General features: G+C 39.3%; 1 protein-coding gene across 6 annotated transcripts in view; it reads right to left on the bottom strand.

Annotated features, from left to right (window-relative positions):
- Positions 1-391: 391 nt before the first annotated feature.
- Positions 392-22985, bottom strand: part of MAP3K9 (mitogen-activated protein kinase kinase kinase 9) — a 61227-nt gene continuing 38633 nt past the window's right edge. For 2 of the 6 annotated variants that reach the window (XM_072930073.1, XM_030274418.4), the window contains 7 exons: positions 22734-22909; positions 20440-20680; positions 19215-19337; positions 18315-18468; positions 13027-13139; positions 11546-12361; positions 392-11201 (listed from right to left, as the gene is read on the bottom strand). In XM_072930073.1, coding sequence (XP_072786174.1) covers positions 10720-11201; positions 11546-12361; positions 13027-13139; positions 18315-18468; positions 19215-19337; positions 20440-20680; positions 22734-22909 — 2105 coding nt within the window. In that variant the 3' untranslated portion in view covers positions 392-10719. The remainder of the gene's footprint in view (positions 11202-11545; positions 12362-13026; positions 13140-18314; positions 18469-19214; positions 19338-20439; positions 20681-22733; positions 22910-22985) is intronic. The other 4 variants (XM_072930072.1, XR_003960750.4, XM_072930071.1 and 1 more) reach the window with 4 other exon arrangements.

Below are 22985 nucleotides of genomic sequence, written 5' to 3'. Positions count from 1 at the left end.
ATCCAGCCATTTAGATTCATATTCTAGCTGGGATATTAAATAAAAAGTAGAAAAACCTCAAGGTAACAGAACAGAAATATTAGCCTTAATAAAAATGGTATGCAATTAATTCCTTGGTTCAGAGAAAAGCCAGAAGGGGCTTAGTAGACAGGTACACTATTTGCCAAGACCTGTACTAAACTGAGTTTTCACAAAAAACATTTCAAAAGCCCTATGGAGAATGCAGAGCTTGAATAGCTGATCAGGACTGAGGTACCTAGTAAAGAAAAAGAAACCACTTTTACTGGGAAAAATTCTGAAATCTTCACAGCAAGGTAATGCCACTGTTTTTTTAAATACCTGCTTGAAAAGATTTGGGGCACAAACCCAAGAACTCAAGGCCTGAACACAATTGCTTTTATAACAGTTTTATTCAAGTCTGTGTGCTCTAGTGTTGAGACAAGGCCTAGATCAGCATTACACTGTAATACAATAATTTTAGCCATTGAACCAAGCCTGCTTGGCATCCTTGGTTTACAATTTACAGTACATCCAAAAAAAGAGCAAAGAGAAAAGAAATCCCAAAACGTCAACAACTTCCATTAGCTCTTTGCTTCACTTAAATATTGTTCTATAACATAAAATAATTTAATACAAAAAGAACTGTAATCCAAATACACATAATACATTGACACAGAACAGAGGAAAGATACAGTAGATTATGCACAAGAGTATTCAGTTGATGTGTTACCTACAGTGAAACAAACTGGACATTAATATAATTTAACCATTTAAGCCCAAGAGGGTCAGAGGCAACAAGCCCAGGTCACAAATAAAGCTTTTTTAAAAATAATGCAATTTTCTTTTCCTCTAAGCTTACTGCTGTACAGAAGTTAAAGGAAGGCTCCAACAAATCACTTAATTTGACAACATTTCATCACACAAACAAGAAAAACTTGGTGGCCTCTGTTATTTTATTCAATTCTGGGGTACATTGCCATTTGGTAATGTAACTGCTTCATTGCAGGTTCTTCAGGCAAAACATACCTTCAGGTGCTACTTCCATAGCAACAGACTTTTGAACACCATAAATGGAAGACATACAGAGGTCTCCAAAACCAGACTGAAATACTTGAGCTGGAAGATGAATCCCAGTCCTACAGAGTTTGGAGTTCCTTATGAAGTACCCAACGCCCTTCACACAGTGATTTCAACACAAGCAGGAACTATTCCATATCTCAAAGCATCAGACATGGGGGCATGATCTTACACTAGAGAAATCTACTCACCTGGTTATTCAGATTTACAACACTGTACCTAGGAAAGTCAGGTCACCAATTTTTGCATCTGGCTAGAAATAGAAGCAGGAACAGATCTACAATTAATAAGGCAAAAGAAAGAAGTAGCTTATAAAAAGAAGGAGGAAATACATTCTCTGGCTGAGAAATTCTTGGACTTTCAAAGCCACAGGAGAGACATTGTTAAAAGCACAGGTATTTTCCCTGATTTTTCCACCACTGTTGGCTGCTCACTCCTTATAAATCTCTCAACATAAGTCAGGCAAAATATCTTAGATATTTCCAGCTTGTCCTGAATTTATGACAAAGAAATCAAATACAGCAGCACAGTGTGCTGTGCTGACAGCTGACACACAGAATCCTAGAACTCTAGTAAAAGTGGTGGATGTTGTTCACTGCTGAGCTTGTCTAGTCTGTCCACCAGCTTTGAGGGATGCATTTGTAAAATGAGAAGAAACACTTGAGAATAGGCCTCAGGTTAAACTGCCATTTGCACACACAGCCTCCAATCACCACTTACTGCCCCTTTACAGCTAGCAATCTGCTAATGCAGAAGTTCTTCACCCCATGTCAGAAAACATTCTCAAAGTTACCCTGCTTATGGTTAGAAGTAGCAGTCAAATAGGCATGGCATGTGCAGCCATGGAAAGGCCTCAAGAGTCAGCAATCAAACCCAGGGACTTGTTGACGAACTTCTTCCTCAGTTTAACTAACTTCTTAGTCTGACAATCAAGGTAAGAACCTGATCCTTCACCATCAATCTCTACACAACAATCCCCCAGTTCAGAATAAAAGACCTTTGCTCAACTGGGGTCATGTGCATTTTGACCCACAAATACATTCCACTTATTTCAGTGATATTTAAGAATGTGATTAAGAGCTTTCTGAATTGATGCCTCTTCCCTTTTAACTTGAAAGTTAATTACCTTAAATACAAGCTGTTATTACTAGATGCTCTTGGGTTTATGCGGTATCGTCTTATAACTGCCAAACATGACGAGCACCAGTGCCCGAGGATTTCACCTGAATCTAGGTAAATTCTGCAGTTCAAACCAAGCCACCCCCGAAAGAATGTTGCAAAAGAATGGATCCTACTCTCTGCCAATAGCACTGGCCAAATTCAACCAGTTCAACTGGCAAACACTCCTACGCATGCTTTCTATTTTACCTATTTTTTTTTTCCTGTGGCTGTATTCTTTACAGGCTGGATATTATAGTTGTCAAGATAACCTTGAAAATAGAGCAATGGCAGAACTGATGGAGCTTGAGATGCAGTGTGAAAAGTCAGCTCAGAGATATTAGCTGCTCTGCTCAGATACAAATGCTAACCCCATTGACATTGTAAGAGCTGCTCACTAAAGCATGCAAGACAAAAGAACAAACTTCCTATGAGTATCTGGGCAATAAGTTGAGGGTGACAACCGATTTTGTGACATTGACCGGGCCTGGGAGAAAACAAATTGCCCAAGCTGAGAAGTGGCCACATTCACAAATTCCAGCAGAATCAAGGAAAAAGTTCTGTTCACCTCCAGATATAGTTAGACTCAGAAAGCTCAATGGCAACTGAGCTATCCCAAACAGTAATAAGAGGCCAGGTTTATTCTGTAATTTAATTGCTGCTAGTGGCATTCTTATTAATGAAGCTTGAAACAACACCAGCATGTCCTCCTGCACCATTATAACCTCTCCAGCCAAGATCACAAAACACAAAAGATCAGGACATTGCTAAAGCCATGTTTCTTCTTTCTCAGACCTACATGCCTCTCCAAGACAAGAAGGCCAGTTTTATCCAACCTCAGCATCTATTTTGGAGAAAAAGCTGAATCGAAACAATCAAGGTAGAATGGGAGACAGTGTTAATCAGTCTGAAATAGCATATATAAAATAAACTATTTTTGTCTTAATGTTGAGGTTTCAGCCACATTGAACACAATGTAGATTCTCACTAGCTATCCTGGCAACTAAAGTTTGAGCATGGACAAGATCTGATAGATGTATTTCTGATTAATGAATGGCCTTCCCCCTGCCTCCCTCCATGCTTATTTTTCAAATAGCTTATTTTAAGCAAATACAATATTGGCATTGCTCCTGCAGATTTGTTATAAGCTCCCTTTTTCTAGCTGTGCATCCATCTGATCCATCAGCAACAGACCTAACAGTAGCCCACTTAAAGCTGGGTTAATAAATCCACTGCACACTAAAAATTTTAATATTATTTTAATATTATTAACTCCTTAATATTAGTTCTATTGGGCTGCCTGCACATTATTAGCATTCAGATACAGTAAGGACTGTATTAGGAGCTGATACACTAGGAAAACAATACTGCAAATACAGGAAAACAATCAGGATCATGTACAGCTCCACTTTAAGAGCACATTAAGTTATTAAAATATAAAATCTGTTTTGAAAAAAAAAGACTATCACTTCTAAAAGCAGTAGTGACCAATATGAAATCTCCACCTTTTTGTCTCTGGACAATCAACTATTCCACAAGTTAGAAACTATCATGAAAAATGCCCCGCTTTGTCCTTTATTGTTTAGTTTGGAGACATAAATATCTAAAGCAAGTATAATCTTAACTTAATCAACTGAATAGCTGGTTTTACTTTTCCATCAGGAATTTGTATGTCAAAGAGCCAAATACAAGTTTGCCTCTGCCTTCCCATCTCATTCCAACCTTAACTGCACACTTAGAGCAATTCTTACCAAAACTTAGACTTTCTGCCCGTTGTATCTCTACAAATGAGGTAGTTCAGGATAAAACAAAACAAACCAACCAGACACTGGGTAAGTTGGATGGGGCTTTAAGTAACCTGATCTAGTGGAAAGTGTCCCTGCCCATAGCAGGGGGATTGGAACTAGATGACCTTTAAGGTCCCTTCCAACCCAAATCATTCTATCAAATTAAGTAACTGTACATTCCTCAAATTCTTCTTTAGGATCCAACTTAACAGTAATGCCAACAGTGTACCAAGTAGCCAGAATGTCTCTGTCCTCTGACTTACATTAAGAAGGATAATTTTACTGTGTTATTTCCTGCCAACCTCCACTTCCACTTCACCCAGTTGTATCTGATGCTTTTAGCATGGAAATCTTTTAGGTCAAAGCACATCTGAAATGTGTATGGTTTTCTGCCTTATACTTATTACTATGGCAACAAGAATAAATAAACAACAAAGATGGGATGGAGCCAAAACCCTAATGGAGAAATAGGGAGAGGCAGTGATAGCGTGTGGCTCAACACAAGAGTGTAAATGGGAGGGTACAAAATGTTTCCAGTGATAGTATCTGGCCTGAAAGTACTGAAAGCTACAACTAGGAGGTCCCTCCAAAAAACCAACCTCAGGCCCCAGCAAGGAGATATGCGAGATGGAAGGCACCTCGGCATACAGGATGCACTTAACACACACACACACACACACATATATATATATATTTGAGAGGTTTAAAAACCAAACCCAAAATAAACAATATCCCCAAACAGAAAATTAACAAACAAACAAACAAAACCACAGAGCTCAAGAAGCCATTCACAGTAGGAAAATTATGTTCCTGATTAGAAAAAGGAAGATTTTTCACTAATGTACAAAAGGAGCTAAAATGTATTTCTTGTATACAAACGTTGAGGAAGTGCTGAAGAGTTTCCAGTTGCAAAAAATGGGAGGTCCTTGTTAAAAAGGAACAATAATAATTCCAGTATCTACATCAGACATACTACCCAGTCACCAGTGGCAAGTTACTTGTTAATCAAGCACATAACTCCTAGCCTGGGAGTGACTACTGTCACTATTGTCATGTAAAAAAAAAAAAAAAAAAAATTATGTAGGTAATTTCAGAAGTTGTGTTCATCTCTGACCAGTGGAAAAACTGTTAAAAAAAGCCAAGCATGAGAAAAACCAAAAGCAAATGCACATTTTAAGTGCAGCTTGACTTTCTACTAATGCATTCAATAGGGGGTGCACCAGAATAACCCATAGATTCATGTCCATAATGCCTCATGAAACTGTGAAAGGGAGGTTAATAACAATAGGTTCTTCTTAAGACTGCATTGACGGTTAAACACCAAAAAAAGACAAAAAGTAAAATTTAACCCAAAAACTGGATTGAAAATAAGAGAGGAAAAAAAAATCAAATTTGGTTAAAGATCCTTTCTGTATGGCTAGCTACCATATTAACTGGCTGTGCAAACCACTGTATTCTAGTATTAAAACAGTAAACTTAAGAAAAACTTAAGGCGTTTTTTTCCTATAGATACCTTAAGTATACCATCAACCAAAGACTGATGAAGTCTGAAAGTTATGCTCTGTGACAGTATACATTGGTTCTTGTATTTGCTGTATTTATTGCTTGTTTGCAAATGTTTTAACACATGTCTACCCCCTCACTTTTAATGTCCAGTTTTACCCAAATTGTAGTCTGAAATTAGTTCTAAACATGGACACTGTTTTTCTATGTTTCTAATCATAGAAACTGTTTTTCTGTGTTTCTAAACATAGAAACTGTTCTTCAGTGACAAGGTAAGGATCAGAAATCTTTCCAAATGTAAATGTCCTTTTTCATACAAAAAAAAAAAAAAAAAGCCAAAAGGAGGACTTAAATCACACTGCAAGATATAACCCTTCTTATTCACCATAGAGGTGGCAAGAGTTCTTGAGAGTATCTCCAAAATACACGGAAAAGGTTAGAAATCAAGAAAAATGTTTTCCAAGGAAAAACATTTCAAAAAAACATAAAGAAATAAACCTATTTACATTAGCTTAAAATTACTTGCAAAAATAACAGGCTATCACTGAATTTTGGGACATAGGAGTAGGTTCAATTCCATACATCCAATGAGACTCCAGGTCCCATATTAATCCCACAGAGATTAATTAGGTTTCAAATAAAAATTAATCTCAACATAGAAAGGCGACTCAAGGTCGGGGATTTCCTGTCATGTTTTATTTAACAAAACACTCCAAAGGCAAAGACCTTTCTTTACTTGACCATTACTGCCTCACCTTCAACAGAATGAGAGGTATCCAGTTTTGTGACATATCGAAGTAACATCTCTATGCAGTATTATCCACAATGTCTTAAGATAACAGCATGCTATGAAGCAGAAGGCATTCCTAGAGGTACAGAAAAATATTTCATCATAAAACCATGCCAAACCAGAACAGGTCTTTCCCCATCAATAACAAAAAATTCACTTCAAAAATACTCATTTTGTTAGAAAACTACTACAAAAAGAGTATTTTCACCAAGGTTCTCTGCCCCACACTTAATATCAACCCATTGCAATAATAAACTGGAGGGGAAATGTGTATTAAAAGTTACATTTGTACCTCTGAAAATGATTGAGAGAAGATTAAGACCTACTTGCTGGTAAAACAGACCACTGTGCAGTCTGTAAGAAGCAACAGTATTAGAAAAGAATCTGTAACTATCTAATCCCCTTAGTTTTGACACAAAAGCGTTCTTCTCTCTACTTGTCCCACACTCAATTTCTATGAAACCAGTAGAAATTTATTTAAAAATTTGTCCTTTTTTGCACTGGTTGCCTTTCCCCCAGTACCTATATTATATTCCAATTACAGGAAAACTAAACAGGGTACAAGGATAGCATACTTTGAAGGGCTGACAAACTTCTATTTCCTAAATGAGCACATCAATTACATAAATTAGTGATACACACTGCCAGCTGACTAAACAAAAATACAAATATATTTCTAAACCACAAACATTTTTCTCAGTGACAATCTCATTGTTACTATCAGTTTAAAAACTGCCTCTTCCTGTTTGTAAGGCTTGTATTTAAACCTATTTTTTCCATTCTTTTGTCATCGTTTTATACTGCTCAGTGACGTTCATGGTTTTTTTCTCATTTTCTCAGACAAAAGTGCAACTTATTCAGATGTTTATGAAACAATACATTGATTAAATTTTTTTTTAAGTAAGATTTTCACCATCTTCCTCAAGATTACTACTATAAAGGTAGGTCAATGACCAATATTCTGACATTTTTGTTTCCCTGACAAATGGAAATACTAGCAACCAGTAGGGAAAAAAAAGATTTCTGAACTGACAGGCTCATAACTTCTCACTGTCTACTGGACTAGAGTCAACCACTTTGGAGATTTGGAGCACCTCAGCTCCCACAGCTGGGAAGAAAAAACCCCAACAGATTAAGAAAGCAGAGAATTCAAGCCAGGATGGGACAGATGGATATAGAGAGACGTTTTGACCCAGCTTAAACATGCACACAGTCTCTGGGCCTTAGGACACTGGCTGCAAAAGCTTTTAGAATGCATAAGGTAAAATACCTGACTCTTGAGAGCCCCCTCTCTGCCTGCCAGAGAATACCCCACCACCTACTGAAGCCAGAAGCCTTGTTTCCACAACTGACTCCTCTTGCCTGATACCTCAGGTTGGCATCTGGAAGACAGTTATGGGTGGATGCTCAAAGACTTCCTCAAGTTAATTCACATGCTAGATTCAATGACGATAATTGCATCGAAGAAAGGTTAAAAAAAATAAAATACACAAAACAAACACATACCAACCAATACGCTTCTAACTAGTCTGTCTGGCAGCTTTGTAATAACAGTATCTAGTTTGGTAACCCTGACCTGGATCCTTGACTCTTGTCATCTGTCCTACCAAGTTTTTTGATGTAGCAATGTCTACTTGGCATTAGGGAAGATACTCCCTGGAGCAAAGTACTTCTCAAAGTTCAGCTACATACCACCTTCACCAAGTGATTTTATAAAAGGGGGGGAGGGGCAAGTGGGGTTAATTCTTCATCCGCAACTTTCCTAAGTAAAAGAGGTAACTGAACAACTTGCCTTTACATTTGTCTTTCCTGGGAACTTGACAGAAACCTTACAAGTTCACTTGGTGAAATCAACTGGCCAGATATTACAAAGCTAGGCTGAGTTATATCAGTTATATAGTGTGACCTAGAAAGGTGTCCTCCCATTTCATGTAAGTAAATGGATTTGAAAGATTTCTGTTCAAATGGAGCTATTCCAGGTGATACCTTTGCAGAGCAGATGATACTCCCTATGACATTTATAATGATACCTTTTGGATAGAAAATGTAACATTTCAGAACAGCTGATCCAGTTTTGTTCCAGACTTTTTAAAATTATAAGGAAAACTACAAAAAATAAATTCTTTTCATGTCCTCCTTTAAATCCCTCTGACACAGCCCCTTAGTGAGATTACATTAAAGTTGATTTATAGCACAATCAAAATTAGCAATCTGTTGGATGAATTTTGCCTTTTTGATAGTGTCTGGTTCACAAACTGAGTTTTCAGAAATGGAAAGCAAAAGGTTGCTTAAGAAACCAATAATGCCAAAGGTCTAAATTTAACAAAATAGTAAGAAATGTTTTCTTCATGTATCTGAATCCCATCTTGCCTTATCATAATACCTTGTCCAAAGAGTCAACAGTCTCTCCAGCTTCAACATCTAGTGTAGCACCATTAAGGCTAGCTTTGGAGCATTTAATAGGGAGGGCAGCAGAACGTAATTCTGCCATTAAACATTTTCCATAGAATGGGATAAATGAGAAATATGTGACCTTTCAAAACAAAACATATTGTAATTGCTTGAAAAAAAAGGTGCACTTGACTAATGGGAACATGCTGGTTTCAGTCCTCACGCAGAACTAAAAAGCCTTACATACAGTTCCTCCACAAACATGCTGGTTTGTAAAATCAGGTTACAAACATCTAAACACACGAGTTCACTGTGCTGACAGCTGCAGGAAGTATTCGGCCCTACTGCCTTCACAGCAAGACTGGACTGCCCCAACAGGCTGAGCACTGCATTGGCAGCACTATCAAATGACTTATTTGCAACCAAAATCAGCAGATTAGCAAAACAAGCATAGATCTGTACAAAAACAGTGAACAGACATGCTGTACCCTGCAATAAAGCAGACTACCCCATTACACTCACATAAAGGCCACAACCCTTATATATAATGCCAAATTTGAGGAAGATTGAAGCTCTCATTGCAGCCAGTAGAACATACCTGCAGTGGCACACACTTTTAAGTCTTTATACAGAAAACTCTGAGCATAGGCACACCCTATTTGTGTGACTTCCTCCTTCCAGACAGGGGTCTGTTCTTGCTCCAGATCTAGGAGTGTTTTACGTATTTGAACATGATTTAAATTCTACATATCTATAGTGCCTTTCACTCAAAGATCTCAAAGGACTTTATACCTATTATATATGTCCCAACCCCTCCCCTTGTGAGGTAGGTATTATTCCTATTATTTACAGATGGGGAAATTCAGGCACAGAGGTTACATTATTTGCCCAGGGTCACACAGTGAGTCAGTGACAAGATAAAACAGAATCCAGATGTTCTGATTCCTGTTTGCTCAATCCAACTACTAACAAGCCTCATTTTCAAAACAGCCTTAAATAAGTACCAGTGTGCATAAGAACAGTCTTGAGTTTCATGGGTCACTCCTGAAAGGCGTAAGAAAGGAGAAAAAAATAGAAAGAAAAAGATTTGGAAACACATAACTTACTTCCTTCTGCAAGCCAACACATCTTTAAAGAGTTTCTGCTAACTCTCTTCCCAAAGCTGAGGCAACTTGACTATGAGCCTGAGAAACAGGGTGGGAAGAAAAGAGACTGATGGAATGTAAGTCTGAAAAATAAAAAACCCAAGCTAAAGAGCTATACTGTAAGCCTTCATCTTGAAAGCATAGGGTCATAAAATAAATAGGGCTGAGAGGGACCTCAGGAGATCAGTGAAATTCATCCAACCTACCCCGAAGCCAGGATCAACTACACCTACTTGTTTCCAACAGTCTGGTTCTCCTGCTCTCAAAGACCTCCACCAGTGGAGATGCCGTGCCCTTCCCCTGCCATCTGTTCCACCTTACACTATCACATGAGCAAAAGAGGACAAACAAGATAGCTACTTCTGCTATTTCAGTGGGGGTATGATGATTCCCAGGCCTGTCTAACAATCTGAATGTATTTCAGAGAAGGTAGTCTCCAGATATGTTTCTGTGCTGGATTCCTTGGCAAAACATCAAACACTGATGTCTGCTGTAGTGTAATATTTGAATATTATTTGAAAATACTGATTAATACCAGGATACCAATATACTTACTGCCAAGTGCCAAATCCTACAAGGTCAGTAACAAAAGACTTTGATATGATAATTTTAGCTCATTGCAGATTCAAACTGCAATAGGAGGGCAGGGAAGACTACAGGAAAACCCCACAGCAAGTCAGCAGCTCAGAGTTGCCAAGTTTCACCCAAATGCAGACAAAAAATCAGGCAGCTGACAACACATCTTCAGCAGAGGCAGCACCATATGATCTCTGTAGCATCCCTCAATCTCATCTGTTTTCAAAGTGCATTCTCAGTGCAAAAAGTAGGATTGAATTTAGAGGGGTTCACTGCCCCCAGTGGTTTCATATTAAGACCAGTATTCTTGCTTGAGTTCATATGCTGCAGCTTTGTGTGTGTTAAGTTCACTTCTGCATAGCGGAATGGTGCTGTCCTGGCTCTGCCCCTCAGCATCCATGTCCAACAGTGTCCGCTCCTCTGCAGGAGGACCCACCTGGAAAGGAAGCAGTGCAGGCAGTCCAGGTCTCTCTTCTACAGTGCTGCTGCTACTAGCAAAACAAGAGTCCAGATTGCTTGGAGTATCAGTACTTGAACTGTTGGCAGAAGATTCACCCTTGGCATTGCTGGGTGACACAAACCACCAGGGATCAAGGCGCTGCCGACTGGCTGCAGGACGTGGCCGGGGTAGGAACTCCAGTGTCTTGGGTCTTTCCAGTGTGGGATCCTGCTGTGCATTCCATCGTCTCGGGGTTGGAGGAAAAACAAGGTTGGGGTCTGGCAGCCGAGGGACCTCACTGGGATCTCTGCTTGGACTAGGTGTTTTTAACACACCTATCCAAAACAGACAGTGTAAGAGAAGAGGGAAGAAACATGTTAGATGTCACTGCTAAGTGGTTCCTACAGATCTTAGTTTGTTGTAAATACACTGCAAAAACATATTTAAAGCAGAAAGCCTTCATCCAGAATCTACAAACTCTGTATCTTCAAGATTATGGCAATCTGAAGATGCTGGAACCAAAATGATTACTGCATTCTTCTGTTAGCTATTTGTTTTAAGATAGCCTCCACAAGCAACTCTTGTGGGCTGGTCATCTCAATGAATGCATAAGCAACAAGTAATTATACTGCTTCTGTCTTTATTCTGAAGAGGAAAAGGAAGATGGCTGAAAACTTACCTGCTCCCAGTGCTCCAGTTAAACAGCTACTGGAAGGGCATCCACTGGTTGGGCACCCATTGACAACCAGTCCACTCCCTTTGATGGCTCCATCAGAAGGTGTGCGCCTGTGTCCGCTTTGCTGGGGGTGAGAAGAGACCGTCACGTGTGTGGGGGTCAGGGACTGGTTGGGGTCTTGTTTGAACCTCTCAATCTGGACATTGACCAGGGGGTTTGTAATGGCTGGCAAGGGAGCCTTGACTGTCACTGGGCTAACAGGCATCTCATAAACCACAATCTCATCACTGTCCGAGCGCAGCAGGGACCGGGTGGAATTACATTCGGAAATAGAAGACAGGGAAAGAAGGGTGAGGGATGTGGATGGCTCGCCTAGCAACAACAGGGGATCATCCTTCTTGAAGATCTTCCGGGAAGGTGGACTAGTGCTCCTGCGTGGGCGGCCAGCTCGCTGAAAAATGCTGTCACGCTTCTTCTTCTCTTCCTTGGGCATCTCTGGCTCTTCCTCAATCAGCAGCTGACACTTCCCTGCTTCTAACAGATCAAAACCCAGGCCTGCAGCAGCCAGCACTGCTCCACAGCCAAGCAATGCAATCTCACATCGTTTGTGGTGGGAGCCGCTACGTTTGAGGCTGTTGGTGGGTGTCAGCTGTGGGGTACTGGTAGCAGAGTTTACAGGGGTGGACTCCTCATTGGCATCACTAGAAGGGCCATCCCATTCTTCATTCTTCTGAAATGGGATGCAGAGGTATGACTGATTGTGCACAGGTGAAGGGTGCACTTTGCCCTCTCCATTAAAACATTCGCTGTCCTCATCATCTGGAAAGCAAATTAAAACAGACTTCGTAACATTTTCAATGTAACATTTTCTCTGGCAAATTTCATTGTCTCAAAATGTACTTTAAAATAAGCTTCTCCTCAGAAGATGCAACTATTCTCCTCACAATCATCATTTCTCAACTCCCAGATACAGTCTATTGTTTCCAAAGAAGACAGGCTGAGAGAAGTAACTGGAAACACTGTCAAAGTGAAAGAAATCAGTGAAGCATTCATCCACTTGGGATTAATTGCGGAACAGCATTTCAAAGGCAACCTACACCTCAGTAACTTCTAGAGTAAATGTATGCGTTTGTGAGTGAGGAGCAAAAGGTAGAAAAATTTTAAGGATTGCTCCTTGAAAGTGAAGGTGTAAGCATGCTGCACATGTAAATATCGTTATTCAGAAAAAGAGCTGAGAGACAGCACGGAGCTAGAGGAGAATTAACAGAAGCTTCTTAGCTTGACAGAAGGAGAAGCACAAGCAGTGAGGTGAACAAGAAGAAAATCCAGGAGAAAGTGGATAGTTGACAAAGAACAAAAGAAAAACACATACCAAACAAAATTAAAACATTGCTGTAAGGTACCAGGTGAAGGTCAGGAAAGAGATTCATTGGAATGTGAATAGAAGTGGGGATGAGAGTACCAAATTCAGGGAATTCCTTTACCCATCTCTGCTAAGCTGGTGAATCCTGGAAAAGCAGGTGCAGTTCTCTGGATCTTCCCAAGATTTGGTGCACTGGATGACCACTGCTTGCATCCTTCTACCAGAGCTTTCAGACTGAAAAGAGTAGAAGGATGTGAGAAAATGTACCATGCTCACAAACACTTTCCATTCTCCCCTCCCCTTATATATTCTCTATTGATTTACTTAGGATATGCTTGTATCCATCTCAACTACACAGATCTGAAATCCTCCCACAGCAAGACATTTTGTGACATCTTCACAGCACTTAAAAAAAGTCTTTTCCTCATTTGTTACACTGTGTCCGTCAAAAGGCCTCTGCTGATAACTAACAAGCTATAAATGCAGAATAATGGAAGGCAGCACTACAAAATTCAGATTAAACATTTTCTTTTTAAATCAAGGCATAATCTTTTTAAATCTTGATTCCTTTTTGCAATCAATCTTACCATGGCAAGTAAAAAATAAATTGCTCTGCAAGGTGAGAGAAAAATACCCCCAAAAATGTTTTCATGTGAAACACAAATGAACAATGAAATTCAAATATCACTCACTAGAACAAATATAATAAGCTAAAGTCACTGTAACAGGAAAGCCATGTCTCTGTGTCATGAACCTCAATATTTTTCTTATAAAGAAAACATGGTATTGAAGTACAGTTAAAAGCACAAGTCCTAAATTATGGGGAAAAAGGCAACTAAACTTATAAACCATGTCACTGTTTCTTTTACTTATAAACAAAAAAAGCCCAAGAGAAGAACCCAAACCCAAATCCCTACTTTGGCCTCTGTCTAAACGTATGTTACCAGGCTCCTGAACTTATTAGTGATCTCTGTTCATAGGTTTTCATTATCATTATCCTGCACTACTTTAATGACATCAGATATGTCAACAACTTTGGTTAGCAGCACAACCTTCTGGTATATCAATATTCAAAGTTTTATTATTCATTTATCAACATAGTCTGAACTCAAAAATTTTTTGTGCCTTTCTCCACAAAATTCAACATGAAACATCACAGTGTTGGTGACAAGCCACACACACTTAGGATAGGCAGAAATTACATGGAAGGAATAAAAATATCTGCAGATAGTCTGAATGATCTCAACTGGACATACAAAATCATCGACTTGTTATTGAAAGAACAGAAAACTTGGAGATTAGATCACTTCCAACTCTGTTACTAACTTGCATTGTTTTTTGTAAGCCACATAATTCACTACCATCATTCCCTTAAAGACAAAGAGAAATACAACCATATGTAAGTTACCGCTCACGAGTCTTATTTTCCACCAGAATTATTCTGCATTTCTAAGACAGCTTCCATTCTAGGACTTCAAAAATTTATTATGCTGGGTTATTTTTTTGCCTTGGTATGAGTTTTTCCTCTGCTTTCTACCCAACTGAGTTGCTGTACTTGTCACCAAACTATATTGCAGCAATAGCAAGGTCACAGGACCTAAACTTAATCCAGCACATGATCAGTTGGTTGATGACTGTGGTATAGACATTACACTAAAAGTATCCTGTGCAGTCCTGAACTGCATTGCAAGTCCATCCTCATTAACCATTCTGGCACATGCAGGACCCTGCTGTGATCTCAAATCCAGACAGCACAACACTGAACCCTATTTGTCAAGACAGACAACCACAAGGTTTTATAACACACATGCCATTCAGTGTGTGGGTCTGTTGTGATTTACTCCATCCACAGCTGTATAACTCAGCTGAGTAACACAACACACCAAGCAATGTATGTTGGATCTGAATTACCCAGGTGTACCTAGGATACATACTATAAACAGGGATGCATATTAAGGGAAAGCTGGTGAGTGAAAATGGACCATGTTAGCAGTGTGAACATCCCCAATACTGAATCTCAAAGCTCTTATATGAATAGAGAACTAGTGAGGAAGGTGAAATTTCCACAGAGCTGGGAAAACACAGATTCAACTCAGTTTGCTTCTTTTTGACTTCTCAGAGCACTCTTCCCTTGCAAAGAACAGACTGAAGATTTTTTTTTGTACTGTCAAAGTGCAGTTCAGTCTTTACAGGATGATGAATACCTACCAGAATAATTTCAAGGTCCCATACATTGGCCTTAAGGTTATAAAATTTTCATCCTTCCTTTTATTTTTTGCTCCTTCTCTTTTCCCCTCAAATCACAAGCAGACCTCAAAGACCTGTTCAGAAGATTGCTGCACATAATTTTAATTAGACTGCGATGTGCATCTGAAAACAATTCAAAACATGCTGACTTAGAGAATGTTCCTAATAGAGCAGTATTGTCTGCTATTGCCCTAAGGAAAGAATGATTCCTTCAGGAATGAAATTATTTGAAAGCACTAGCACTAAAGCTACAGTTCAATCACCAACATAACAGCTCAGGAACCGAAAGACTTCTTACCTGTAATCTATTTAGATTAATTAACCAGAAGGTTGTTACTTACTTGGTTGTATTATGACTGAGTCAATTTTCTGTTGACTTTTCAGTAGAAAAAGGCAAAGCCACCTCTTTTTAGGAATTGTGAGATGACAAGGCTTATTTGCTCAGCAAATTACAAAAATCATAAGACAGCATCTCCAGTGTCTCAATAGCATTCTGTAATACCATGCTAAGACACTAATACAATACTGTAGTGAATAAAAAAATGTCTGTTGCCAGGCTCACCCCTATTTAGCTTTCAAGATTTTAAGATATAACTGCTATAGGATTTTAAGTTACATTCACTGTCACCTTCTGTAAAATTAGTGACCTGTGCAAAAAGCAGGGTGACCATCACCCATAACATAATAAGCCTGTGACCAATCAATGCCAAGTTTAAAGACTATTAAAACTTCACAGTATATCCTTGAGAATACACTGTAAGACCACAAGTGAACTGCTACAGAACTAGTCCAACATAAAGCTTCATCCAGTCTCTGCAATTCAGCAGAAAAACCTTCTGCTGCTGGGCATATTCTTTATGTTCAAAGATAGCGAAGCATTAATAATCACTGTATCATCTGTTCATGACTGCTTTTACTTGATATTAATTATAGGTCACTGCAATTCTCACAATGCTATTCTCAAGTAAACCTGGAATTATCTCCTGTGAAGAATACATGGAAAGTGATAAAACTTATGAAGATAAAAGTTCCTTGGATCACAAAGTCCCATAAGCAGCAGTAACAGCAGCACTTCTGCTACCAAAATGGCGTTTTATAGAGAATACTTGAACTGGACTTCTCTGTCCTAAGTTTAGCTCTTTACTTTACCCCACGGTTCAGTGCTTAGGTCAGCCCTGTTTAATGTCTTTATCAATGATCTAGGTGAGGGGATTGAGGACACCTTCAGTCAGTTTGTAGTGACACCGAGTTGATCTGCTGGAGGGCAGGAAGGCTCTGCAAAGGGATCTGGACAGGCTGCATCAATGATGAATTGAGGCCAACTGTACAAGAAGGTGAAGTGTTGGGATCTGCACTTCAGTCACAACAACCCCACGCAATGCTACTCATCCCCATCAATGGGGATGAATGGCTGAAAAGCTGGTTGGTGGAAAAGGATCTAGAGATGCTGGTCAATAGGCAGTTGAACATGAGCCAGCAGTGCACCCAGGTAGCCAAGAAAGCAAAAGGCATCATGGAAGGGAAGTGATTGTTCTCCTGTACTCAGTGCCAGCAAGGACACATATCGAATCCTGTGTTCATTTCTGGGGCCCTCACTACAAGAAAGACAGGAAAGTGGAAGAATCACTGTCCCTGGAAATGTTCAAAAGGAGTGTGGATGTGGCACTTGGAGAGATGGTTTATTGGTGAACAAGGCAGTCTAGGTTAATGGTTTGACTCAATCTTAAAAGTCTTTCTCAATCTTAAATATTCAGTGAAGTTTTATTGCCTTATCCTGTGTAAAATAAGAAACTAAAAATACTAGAAAATAGCAAGAACTATATTTTGAGTCACTAATATTTACTGCAGCTCTGCTCCCTTTAAATCGAAATCTGCAGTCTGGCATGATCTCAGCAAGGAGTGGCTCACTGTATGTTAGCCATACTGCCCTGTCAGTAAAACTCTCATGTTTCAGACACTCTGCAAAATGCGATCTCCATATCGAGTCTCCCTAGGAGAGTCTCTGAATACTACAGAACATCTCAGTTGTAGAGAGAACGGGAAAATTTTATGAGCAACCACAGTTTGCAAGCAACTCCATTCCAGCTGTCTATGCCCAAAAGCAATCAGTGCTTCAGACTGTACAGTAATGAACAGAAAACGGAAGAGGCCTATTCCCAGAATTCTAAGAATGGGATTTCAAGATAGAAGTGTTTTTTTCCAGCTTCAGTGATCTCCTCGCCTTTTACATAATTAATGATTGTAAAGTGTGACATCTGTTTTAATTCCTTAGAATGCTATCCTATCCTTCATTTGTAGAATAGGGAAAGCACAGGCAGCAGTAAAAGAAGCTTCCTCCATATTGTCCTGCTAATATGTCTTGAGTAATTCAGAGAGAGAACATGTTTTAATAGATCCAGGTCCTCTTGCTGGGGGCTACAATAATGATGCACTATGCAAACATCAATTTTTCAGGCATTTCACACCTGACTGCACTATAGCAAAGACAAAGATTATAACTAGCTATTTTATTTTTGCTGCTAAAAAACATGGCAAGAGTCAACCCATCAATTTATCCAGGGGAAAACACTCAAATATTACTAAAAATTACCAAGCATTCAAATCTTTTAGAAGGCCAAAATAGCCCTATGTTTAAAGCAGAATTCCAGCAATGATTCATTGGAGTCCTGGTATAAATAAGTCACACACACACAGGAAAAAAAAAAAGAAGCCACAGAACAATAACGTACAGAAACAGGTACAACCTGAATTTCTGCAAAAATCACTTTCAGGACTGATTCACTCAAGGTGCATGTCCTTTTCAAAAGACTAAAGAGAAGATATTTGCTTGGCTTTACCACATACTTTTATATACTAGCATTTAAGACAATGAAACTACAGAAAACTGAGCCTTAAAACAGAGAAAATCTACTACGGAGAGTTTTGCACAGCTAAGAAGTTTGACAGCTGACAAATAACTGTCAAACGCAACACCAAACAGTGACATCTGTTGCTAGGCAGATTAACTGATTGTATGTTAATCTGAATCTCTGACATCTCTGGTACAGGAAAGAAGTTTGGAAGCAGAAAGAGTTTTGCAAGTGGATAGACAAATATCCTGTGAGCCAGCTCACAACCGGTTTTAGAACCTGGAAATGAGTGTTCCTCCTAGTCCTCTCTTACCCCTCTTCTCCTGCACCCAGCTCCTTGTGACAAAGTGAGCTTGGTCCCCAAGTGCGTCCCTTTTTCTTCTGGCCTCTCTTCTCTTCTTCCTCTCCTTCCTCCTTTAGAAGGACTGTGCTTCGTCCCCACGTTTTACTGCTTTCAGCGGGTGTCACTTCACAAGTGGAAGGAAGAGTGGAAAACAGGAAGGAAAAACAGATACACACATTAAAAGAACTCGTTCCACAGCAACATAAAGAATAAAACATAGGCCAGAATAGGAATAGTAACAAGTGATTTTCACATAATTCTGACCATTTATCAACACAAATCTAACAACCAAATACCAAATTAAGCATTTCCCAATCCTTTCAAGTATAGGTAGCCTCTCCAACTTTATTCCATCATCAGTTTCTCTTTAGAACCATCAGTTTGAAACCAAACACACAAGTGCTGTGATATCCAATACAAACACTATACATTAGTTAACTTGACTTTCATGATTCTAAGACATGCATGTCTGCCTAATTCTGTGTTACTATGGGAACACTATTTGCATGAAAAGTGCTCTTGTTTTTATTTCCTTAAAACAGTAACTTAATACACTACAGCAATGTTTTACAGATCTACCCTGCAAATTAGTATTTTTTAAAATTAACTTGTACACCTAAGGAATATACTTGCTACAGAAACAGCAGTATTTCACAAACTTGAGTAAGTGTGGTTTTAGCTCCAAAGGAGGTGATACTCCCTCCATCACTAAGACACTCCATTTTGCTTTCCAAATGTATACATGCAAGGCAGAACGCAAATTTTTCGGTGCTTTCTTTAACAGTCTTGTCCTAGATATGGAATCTTGGCATCTCACCACGCTGACAGACTGCACATTTCCCAAATTCAATAGTACATTGAGCTCCTTACACTGTATGGCCCTGAGTCTGGGAATAATGGTAGGACTTGCAGGAGGGCTGGAGCAGCTACTGATCAAGCTTTTCCTTTTGTCCATTGTTGGAGAAGCCTGCACAGTGAATTTATGCTGGAAATCTGTTTAGCATAAGGGAAAAAAAAAAGCAGAAAGTCACAGTTAAAGTTCTCCTTTTTTTAATATAAGAAAAAAAAATAATAATTTATGGTAACTTTCAAAGAGAGCAACTTACAAGATCTATGTAGAAATGATGTTTTACAGCTAATTGCTGTAAATGCAACAAGAATTCAGAACAAAGATGTGCACTTACAGCCCTGAAAATCTATCTTCTTAGTCTATGTGCGAAACACATACATACACAGATGTCGTGTTGAGTAACATGCCAAATTATATCCCTGTAAAAATCCTTGCACCTTACCTCTCAGTTTCTTAAGCACCACCAAAAATAGATGTTTGCAGACCTAAAGAAAGGCATAGGTAACATATACATTTTATCATAATTTCTCTTCTGAACAGCCAATGTCTCCCAGAAAACAAAGAATATAGTGCAAGTCATCATCCCTGATGTAACAGTGAGCACCAGGTGACTTACAAACCCCAGACATTTGATTTCTTGAAAAATCTTAATCTCCATAAAGAATCTGCAGTAGAAATGCTAAGGATTCAGTATTTCTGAACATCACCATCATTACTCCTAAGAGTGACTCTGCAAACACCTTACTAATATTTAACATTTCTTCCAGGAGTCACTTCCAGGTTAATAGGAGTTCACATATGAACTAGCAATCTAGGGGTTTAGTCTCACAGCTATCAATGTATTTTTGGTAATTTTTTACACCAAAAAAAATCCAGTAGATTATAGTTTCTCCTGCAGCATTATGTAAAATATTTCCCGAGCATGAGTCTCCATCATCTTCTATGTACATCCTTTAAAAAATTGATTATTTTGAGTATTAACATGTTAAACTGCAACACCACATTTTTACAATAAGCCACATACAGCCAATGGCTAACAAACATGTTACGTTTCAAATTGACTTCTGGCCTTCATATTGGAACTTTGGGCAATATTAGCATTAAATTTCGTTTATTGATCACAAAGAGGCATGCTTTTCCTAAAGTACATCAAATCCTTTCTAATGCATACATGTCAGTAGTAAGGAATTATCAAACCTACAGGCTGCTCCCATTTCACCTGGCACAGCCTAACACATCACCAACCTGAAGGCAAACTGATATGATTGCCATCCTTTAACTTGAGCCGGCTCCTCTTGAACTTCCCCATGCGTTTCTTGACCCGAGGCTTCTCCTGACACAGCTGGTGGATGATGATGTTGAGCTCCCTTTCCAGAATGTCAATCTCACGTTCTGCCAGTTCCTGTTCCCGCCTTCGTAGCAGCTCCTCATGGTTCTTCTGTTCAACAGCAGCACGAGACAGCTCTTCTTCCCATGTGCGCAGCTCCTGCAGGGAGATAAGAAAGCAGAAACAAAAGGCTACCTTGTGACCTCTGGGTTAAGACTAACATTACCAGTTCTGAAGGCACAGCATCAATGGCTTGCACCCACTGGTTAAAGGCTCAGCTGAGAGCCAAAAACAATCCTCAAAGACTTCAACACTTGCCATTCAAGGCTCCTCGTACCAGTATCAAAATTCAGACATAACCACTTGTGAGGCCACACCTGAAATCCTGTGTAAAATTCTAGGCTCTCCAGTACAAGACAGACATGGATATACCAGAGAGAGTCCAATGAAGGGCCATGAAGGTGATTAAGAGACTGGAGCACCTCTCCTGTGAGAAAGGGCTGAGAGAGATGGGATTGTTCATCCCAGCCCAGAGGAGGCTTGTGTGAAGGGGTATCTTACTGGTGTAAATAAAAACCCGAGGGAAGGGTGGAAAAAAGATAAAGTCAGGCTCTCTTCAGCAGTGCCCAGTGACAGAAGAAGAGCAATGGGTACACACTGCAACACAGGGGACACTCTCTGAACACTTTTTTACTGCATTACTGAGCACTAGGACAGGTTACCCAGAGAGGTTGTGGAGTCTCCCTCCTTGGGGATATTCAAAAGCCATCTTGATATGGTCCTGGCAATGGCACATAAGGCAAACTTTTCAATCTATCCCTTGCTGACAAAACGAATTAACTGAAACTGTCCTTGAAATCCCAAAATCCCACTGTGCTCCTGTCCTCCCACCACAAGGACAAAAGAATTCAGCACTTTGAATAATTCTCTCCAGATGGCCAATTCCAGTGCAGAAGGCAAAAACTGAAGAAGTCAAGTTAAACATCAAATAGATAATCGGACAGATTTTAGTTTAGATGTTTTTAATAATGGCATTGTTACCTGGTTCATCACCAGGGAGATTTTAATAAGTGAACACCATATAAAATTATTTCCCCATTGCTAAAGATGAATGCAGTACTCATCCTGAGGGCAGTGTAGTTAGTACTGTTTAGCTAGTACTAACTAGCTAAACTAGCTAGTGTTTAGTTAGTACTGTTTGTTGAAGTTTCTGGTTTTCAAAAACTGTTCCAACACAGATACGCCATGGGACAACAGTAGCAAGGAAATGTCTATCAGTTAATTTATTTTTCCCAAAAGCTACTAAAATAGGTGAATAGAAATATTTTAAGTATTCTTGTAGAAGCTGACTTCTTTCCTCTGACCCAAAGCCTTCTTTTCCTTCTCTTTCTGCCTCCTAAACCCAACCTCTGAGCCCAAATCAAGATATCAAGATGGCTGCTTATTATGAGTTTACTTTCAGGCAAGAGACTGTGAACTTATAAATATATTATTGCACTAGTGATTTTGGTTCTGCTGCAATTTTTCTTACCAACAACTAAAGACAGTCTCTGTAAGGACCTTAAATTAGATGCAGCAAACTGTGCTTTCTGCAAGCATGCTTGAAGAAAAATTTGGCTTTTTCACATCTCCCCTTCGAGTCTGCTGGTCACCATTCCTGTTATTCCTGCTAGCATTTTTGTTTCCTGCTATTTGCCCAGATGGACTTCAGTTATAGCAGTTACTGGACCCTTCCCCTGGTAGCACTCATGTTTATTAGTCTATGCATTTTGGTTGTGTTCAAAACCTTGAAAACACAAACACAGCAGAAACAAAGCTGCAATGTTAACTAGAGTATATGTGTGCTGGAACTACCCTCCTACATCTCCTGTTAATAGTTTTCATTGGATTTCTCAATTAAGATGCTAATACTGAAACAGTTATCAAATGCAATAAACAATCAACTCATCACAGCAATTTGCACAGAGTATAATGGAAGCTCACTACAATATTAGAAAGAGTAGCAGCTGAGGATGTGGATATTTATTTTTCTCATGATTCCTCCCTTGTGTGCATCATAACCTGCCATTGATCTGGGGACTTAATATAAACTCCAGCAAAACACAGACAAAATTAGCTCTGGGATGCACGAAACAGTGATCCCTGTTTGAACTATGGAATGCAGAAATTACAATCCAGAGAGCACAAGCAGGGAGCATTACTCTCTACTTACCTTTTCTTTGGCTCTAAGCTGATCAAACATCTCTTGGATCTCTTGTTTCCAGTCTTCCTGCAGAGAGTGGAAGGAATCTTTGGGCATTTCAAAAAAACCAGACTCTTCTATGGCAGTAAGATGGTCTAGGATAGTGGCAAAGGAAGGTCGTGAGTGTGGGTCAGGGTTCCAGCAATCTAGAACAGAATAAAGACAAACAACTGTCAAGCACCTCTAAGTATGGAGGTCTGAGAGGATGGGTAGTCCTTTACT

The sequence above is a fragment of the Taeniopygia guttata genome, chromosome 5 (genome assembly GCF_048771995.1).
Source record: "Taeniopygia guttata chromosome 5, bTaeGut7.mat, whole genome shotgun sequence".
NCBI lineage: Eukaryota > Metazoa > Chordata > Aves > Passeriformes > Estrildidae > Taeniopygia > Taeniopygia guttata.
This window is presented reverse-complemented; position numbering and strand designations above follow the sequence as displayed.